The following is a 7,239-nucleotide window of genomic DNA, read 5'->3' on the forward strand; positions in this document are numbered from 1 at the left end:
TTTTATTGCAGATACGGATTCTATGCCACAAAATACGTAAATTTTGTTCGAAACTTTTGTTTTTATTCGTGATAGATGGCGCTGTAATCGCAAAAAATTATATTTTCCGCAATTCTCCAGAAATGATCATTGGATTGAGAAATAAAAAATACCTGTTCAATATTTTTAAAGAACATAATAAAAGTTATTCCCCCCCATCCTCTCGGGGTAGGGTGGGTGATAACGTTCAAATCTCAAATGGGAATCCGAATCGAAGAGGGAACTGCTCGACGCGCCGCTGTGGGTGTATGGCGAACTACGGCTTATTATAAAAGGCAGTGCAATGCGGTCAGAGCTGACTTTTCTTTCAGAATTAGAACTGAAAGCATCTCTAACAATTTCATTTTACTTGACTAGTTTTTATTACCTGCATATCTACCCTTCATTCTTTGAACAGAATTGCAAGTGGAAAATGGATTCTGCAACCGTAGAAGAAAAAATTGAAATGATTCTGATTTATGGTGAATATAGGAGGAATGTTGACGATGCTGTTGCCTTGTATGCTGAGCGTTTTCCAAACAATGAACTCATGTTCATTTTTTACAAAGTTGTGACTGCCTTTATCTCGGATGGCAGCGTACAAACTAAAAAAAGAAAACGAAGAACAACTGTTACAGGAGAAGTTAATGAAATAGCTGTGCTAGCAGCTGTTCACCACAACCCACAGGTAAGCACTCGGCAATTACATCGCGATTTCGGAATTTCCGGAGATAGTATTCGTAGAATATTGCATCGTCATAAGTATCACCCATATCACATTTCACTGCATCAAGAACTTCATGGCGATGATTTTCATAATCGAGTGGTGTTTTGTGAATGGGCACTTCAACAAATGCAAACGAACCCCAATTTCATTGCTAATGTACTATTTTCAGATGAGTCTATATTCACAAACCATGGTGGCGTTAATCGACATAACATGCATTACTGGAGTGTAGAAAATCCCCACTGGTTACGACAAGTTGAACATCAACGTCCTTGGTCGGTTAACGTTTGGTGTGGAATCATAGGGAACAGACTCATTGGTCCTTATTTTATTGAAGGTAATTTGAATGGAATCAAATATCGAAATTTCCTGGAACGGGAACTACTACCACTACTTGATGATGTTGCCTTGGACGTTCGACAAAATATGTGGTTTCAGCATGACGGTTGCCCAGCGCATAACTCAATAGCAGCACGGGAAGTATTAGACCGTGATTACAATGGTCGGTGGATTGGCAGAGGTGGCCCGATTAATTGGCCTGCTAGATCGCCTGATTTGACATCGCCAGGTTTCTTTCTGTGGGGTTACCTAAAAGATAAGGTTTATCAACAAGTGCCAACAACTCGTGAAAACATGGTAGAACGCATAAGAAACGCTTGCGCTGAAACTCTCGCAGATATGCTTCTATCCTGTATACAGTCATTTGAAAAAAAGATCAATAAGTGTATTGAAGTTGAAGGTAAAAATTTCGAACACTTACTCTAATTAATTGAACAGTGAGAGGCAAGGGGACTCACATTAAAAAAGCACCCCGATCTGTGAGAGGCAAGGGGACTCACATTAAAAAGTACCCGAAGGGAACATAAAACTACTACGTCCTCATCGTTGTTCCTGTGTAACGCTAAAAGTAGTTTCTCGGAAAAATTCAACGCTATCTATCACGAATAAAAAAAATTGTTTCAATAAAAATTTCACGTACAATCTAATTCTGCAATGAAAAATGTGGGTCCCCATTTGAGATTTGAACATTATCACCCACCCTACCCCAAGAGGATGGGGGGGAATAACTTTTATTATGTTCTTTAAAAATATTGAACAGGTATTTTTTATTTCTCAATCCAATGATCATTTCTGGAGAATTGCGAAAAATATAATTTTTTGCGATTACAGCGCCATCTATCACGAATCAAAAAAAAAGTTTCGAACAAAATTTACGTATTTTGTGGCGTAGAATCCATATCTGCAATAAGAAATGGGAGTTTCCATTTAAGATTTCAAAGTTGCCCCCACCCCCAGGGGGTGGGGTGGGAGGTCGAGTTTGGTATCATTGGATGTCCCCCTTCGAGACTAACAACTTTCATTAACCACTTTTTTTATCCAATGCATAGTTCTCGAGATATTTCAATGTCTTCAGATAAATCGTGCATCCTGTATAACAACGTAGCAAATGCGTGTGGGACACGCTATTTATACAGAAATTTCAAATGTATATTTTCTGAATTATCTATTCATCATCAAAATACTCGATAGATTACAATGTACCATCCTGTTTACAAATAGAGTTCTCGAGATATATTTTAAATCTTTCTGCCGTCTGGTACTCGTCACTCGTCCTTGATTTTTGAACGTGGACGCACACCGATAATAGTCAATGTTTATTATATCTCTTATCGTACGCCAATAATGGTTATTGTTTATTATTGAACCACGTGTTCGATTTCATTGTGACTACCGCGCTCTCAATATTTTTCTCTCTTCGGAACAAAAATAAGATGTAGGTCCCGAACGCACGGCGCCCCGTCGCCACCTAGTACGCCCTCCTTCTTTCATGGTTGATTCAGTTGATGAACGATTACTTTGTTGAAGTTGTTTTTCTTGGCGAATCTGCGTTGCTCCTTATTTTTGTTTAACTTACAGGTGAATCACGTTTGTTATCGAGGCCATTGAGCGTAGGGTTTTGACTTTTCACACATAATACTTGCAAATAGCGGGGCTTCGGCGTTTACTGTTGGTGAGTAACGTTTATCTAGTCATGAAAACACTCAACTTTCGTTGACCGGATTCGCTGATGGAATATTTTATAAATCCTTCATTGTTACAAATAAGGACTCTACACAGACAAGTTCCGAATAATACAAACTTACATATATGCACGATACAATTATAAAATATGTTATCTCCGCGATTCCCGAATGAACTATCATACAAATGTCACGAATTATAATTTTTATATTTTACTATTAAAAAAAGTCGAAAAATTACGACTGGAACATACGTATGGATATTTATAGATTTTAACTATGATTATTAAAAGTAAATAATTGACGCACGATTAACAGCGTACTAGCTCAATTGTCTTTTTATTCTCGTTTGTTTCCTGAATCACATATTTGTGAAATTTATGTTTATACTGCAATTTTACAGAAAAGTGAAAGTGAATAAAATGGGCAAGCACGTTATGCATGAGTGCATTGAATATCTTGATAATATAACACAAAATTAAAAAAGTATTAACTAGATATATTAATATGTTTATTATAAAACATTATTATGTATGTGTGTGAATGAATTTTATATTATTGCTTAAATGTTATCAAATATGATTTCACTTATTTAGCGCATAATATAATTTAATAATATATTATAAAATTTAAGATTGACAATTATATATATAATTAGAGTCCTGTAAAATTTTAATGCCAATTGTAAAGCGCGTATAACTAACTAAAAAATGTTTTATATAATATTAATAAAAATTATTGAATCAATACGTATGAAAACGTATTCGGTCATTAATTTGACAGAAATAAATTGCTAACAAAAAAATTATCCCCTAAAATTTGAAACGCCAAACTTCAGGCTTTCAGCTGGCTGGCGTCCAACTTTCAGCTTTCAGCTGGGTAGCGTCCAGCTTTCAGCTGGGTAGCGTCCAGCTTTTATATTTTGTATTCATTATATAAAATATATATAATATATTAAAAAAATATATTATTCATTATATAAAATAAAACAAACATACGATCAGAAATAATATAACTTAATGTTTTAAGAACATAATGGTATAATCTCATTATGCCCAGACATGTGTAAGTTTGGATTATGTAATATAAAACGTTAGAGATAATCGGTGTTTGTACAGGAATTTGACTAAAATGACGAGAAAAGATGGTTTAATAACGTTAATGTTCATACGAAAACGAAAAAAGAATTTTGTCATAGTTTAACTTGTGTAAATATACGTAGCAAATTGTAATAGAGATGCGGAGAACGTAGCAAACACATTAAACAATTTGTAGCATCTTTCAACTAAAAATAATATGACAATTAATAATGGTATGTGATAAGAGACATTTAACAGTAATAATGGCAAAACGTTTTATTGCATAACAGCATCTCCGTAAAAAATTTTCGACCATACTCCATTATGACCCGTGGTCTCATTATATCCCAAGTTCCCTTATCATTCGGGAAATTGTTTAAATATAATTAAATAAAATAATATTTAATTTGACATAATTATATATAGTTATATATATAATTTCATATATAAATTATATCATCTTATATATAAATATGTGTAATTATATATGACAATCTATATATAATTTTATATCTTTATGTATAATAATATGCGAACATATTTTATATATAATTATAAATTATATATAATTATAAGTTGTACATTTATTTCTGAGCATTTATAATGCCGTATACAAAGCAAAGTCAACTGTGTCGCAATGCATCAAAAACAATTTATTTATACTTTACTTCTATAAATAAATTTTATTTTCGTTTCGCATGAAACAGATGTTCATCTCATGTGATCATCATGCGCACTATAATTGGCTCATCTGATCGTATTGTGCACTATGCAGACTATAAAAATGTCTGTAATATTTGAAAACGGACAGTTCATTTCATGAGTTCATAGTGTAAAGAAGTGTGTTATACACTATAATTTTGTGAAATTATGTAAGTATTTATTGTATTGTATTATTGTCTTACGCTTGTCACTCTTCATATTTATATTATTTAAATTATTATACACTTTGTGGAGTTATTAATATTATAATATACGGAAGACCGGAGCAGCATTAAACAATAGTTAAATTTTAATATTTTGTAGAATGATTCCATTTAACCCATGGAATGTTATACTGTTGCTATACGCAACATTTACTGCTCGTAACCTTCTACAAACTCCGGTAACTTCGGAAGAAATGAAAATGAAGGAGAAGATTGTAAATATGCTCACAGACATGGAAAATAACATGAACATTCTAATAAAAGAGGAGAAAACACTTGATTTCTATGATACAAATGAGATCCCACAGGCGGAAAGAGTTGATTTGTTGGAGCATGATGAAGATGAGGATTATCTTCCAGAAGAAGTTATTTGTACTGATGTTGAAGTAGAAATATCAAGTGACTATAAAAGGAAAGCTGTGGAATTATGGAAGAGCGGTAAAATAAGACCAAGAACGATCGAAGGAATTAGACGAAGGTACAAAAAAGTTACATCAATTCGACAATTACGACGATGGGAGGACTATATCAATGCAGGTGGTAGCAGAAATGAAAAATTAAAAGCAATTTCTTCAAAATGACATCAGATTATATGAAAACTTGGTTGAGAGAAATATTTTTTCCGAATGTCGGACCACAATCCGTATTATTATTAGATTCATGGAGTGGATATTATCCCGATGTAATTCAGCAAACTAGATCGGATTTTGCATCATATATTGTTTTCCTAACCATTCCGGCCGGGACAACGGGAAAAATACAACCATTAGATGTATATGGCTTTCGATTATGGAAAAATTTCATCAAACATTTTTCTGATATTGTAATGCTATTAGACCTTGCAATTGATCTTCATGTTAGAAACAATATTTTAAAATTGCAGTCATTAACGCACCATCAATTCTCGTCACCCAGGTTTCACAATTTATTTAAATATGCATGGTTTAAAAGTGGATATTTACAGAGTAGGCCAGGCGAATTCGAAACACCGGTTGAGTTTTGTTTCCAAAATGATTCTAAAATAAAATGCGATATTTGTGGTGAAACTGCCATAATTATTTGCTCTTGGTGCAAAAAATCACTTTGTGTTACACATTTTTTTCATGATCACCACCTTTGCAACGAATATGTGCCATAAATGTAACATTTATTTTTCGTTTATATGCAAATACTATGGTCTCACGATCGTGTTAATAATTTTCTATACGCTAACTTTTATGAAGTTGCATATGGAACATTATATGACAACATTCATGATTTTGAATTGTTAGTGTTATTGTTTTTGTCGAAATCATGAAGGTTGCCATGCAGAGCTTCGTGCACAACTTCATAAGTTAACATATTGTATAGAAAATCATTAACACAATCGAGCATCGTGAGACTAATATAATATCATTACGATTAATTATAGCATAAGAAAATATGCACAAACAGTCGTGAAGCATAGTGCAATTACAGAGAAATATCATAGCGTACCTACCTACAGTATCTATCTACTCGGGCAGCGCGGCACATATACCATGAAGTTTTCTCATTGCGTTTTGTCCAAAATATTAAATACCATTTTCTAATATTATATATGAATGGATTTGGTATTTAGTGCTCTACAATTTTTGTCCTTACAAAAACTTAAAAATTTTTCCAGAGTAACGAGAGGGGGGGGGAGTAGTTCAACATTTGAAATTTTAAAAAACTGAACACATGGTTGCAAAGAGCATAAAATATTGCAAAACTTTTGTCTGAAACTTTTTTTTCATATGACTCGTAATTTAGAACATATCCGAAACCTATTCAAATCGGTGAGGGACAGTTGTGACACTCTCCTTATAAGAAAAATGAGGGCCGCGAGACTCAACGCGGTGTCCACGTAAGTCGGAGTCCCGGCTTATCGGTCCTCCACGAAGACTAATTATCAGCTACTTAATTGTTCACCGGGCAATTATCATCAGCCTTGTATCAGCTTGTATCACTAGGTACAAGTAACAATGCCTCTCTCTGTAGTCGCCGTGCGCTCGGGATAGCACTAGAGATGTCACTTCCGAACGACATATCTCAACGTTATCTAGGGAGAGGAGAGTGTGGTGAGCGTGGAGCGTCAGATAGCTCAGTGGTCTAGAGTTCTAGAGCAGTCACCCGGCAAGCGAAAGACCTAGGTTCGATGCCCGGTCTAGCGACTACCGCGCTCTCGATACCTTTCTCTCTTCGGAACGAAAAATGAGATGCAGGTCCCGAACGCACGGCGTCCCGTCGCCACCTAGTACGCCCTCCTTCCTACATGCCAGAGAGTGAGAATGCATTGTCAGGTTTTGGCGCAGAGCGCTGTGAATGCCGGAAGTAACTATAATCTGTCTGAGTTTGGTGGTATGCATACCATTTTCGGGGAGAACGAAAGTGTTCCGGGACGCTATTGCTGTTAAACCAATTTTTTTCTATTTTCCCACGTGCCAGAGAGTGAGAATGCATTGTCA

At 34.8% G+C, this 7,239-nt stretch overlaps 2 protein-coding genes across 3 annotated transcripts; both read left to right on the top strand.

The window, feature by feature from the left end:
* Positions 1-347: 347 nt before the first annotated feature.
* On the top strand, positions 348-1,203 carry LOC112588194 (uncharacterized). 2 transcript variants are annotated; one of them, XR_003112649.1, is made up of 3 exons: positions 348-706; positions 915-1,082; positions 1,184-1,203. XR_003112649.1 is itself a non-coding variant. In XM_025297138.1 (2 exons), exons 1-2 carry the CDS (start codon positions 452-454, stop codon positions 975-977), a joined length of 318 nt encoding a protein of 105 aa, XP_025152923.1. In that variant the 5' UTR covers positions 348-451; the 3' UTR covers positions 978-1,115. The 2 variants fall into 2 exon arrangements, 1 of the variants encoding a protein (XP_025152923.1); XM_025297138.1 differs by lacking the exon at positions 1,184-1,203 and having other exon boundaries at positions 915-1,115.
* Positions 1,204-4,661: 3,458 nt separating this feature from the next.
* LOC112588193 (uncharacterized) lies at positions 4,662-5,398 on the top strand. Its single transcript, XM_025297137.1, has 2 exons — positions 4,662-4,717; positions 4,872-5,398. Exon 2 carries the CDS (start codon positions 4,873-4,875, stop codon positions 5,350-5,352), a length of 480 nt encoding a protein of 159 aa, XP_025152922.1. The 5' UTR covers positions 4,662-4,717; position 4,872; the 3' UTR covers positions 5,353-5,398.
* The last annotated feature ends 1,841 nt before the right edge of the window (positions 5,399-7,239 follow it).

This window comes from Harpegnathos saltator, unplaced genomic scaffold (assembly GCF_003227715.2).
Source record: "Harpegnathos saltator strain DR-91 unplaced genomic scaffold, Hsal_v8.6 scaffold170, whole genome shotgun sequence".
Lineage (NCBI taxonomy): Eukaryota > Metazoa > Arthropoda > Insecta > Hymenoptera > Formicidae > Harpegnathos > Harpegnathos saltator.

Excerpts from the sequence above, each read along its gene's own strand:
- LOC112588194 (XM_025297138.1), top strand. The coding sequence starts at position 452 with ATGGATTCTGCAACCGTAGAAGAAAAAATTGAAATGATTCTGATTTAT. Across the intron at positions 707-914 it reads CTGTTCACCACAACCCACAG|ATGAGTCTATATTCACAAAC; the intron begins GTAAGCACTCGG and ends TACTATTTTCAG.
- LOC112588193 (XM_025297137.1), top strand. The coding sequence starts at position 4,873 with ATGATTCCATTTAACCCATGGAATGTTATACTGTTGCTATACGCAACA.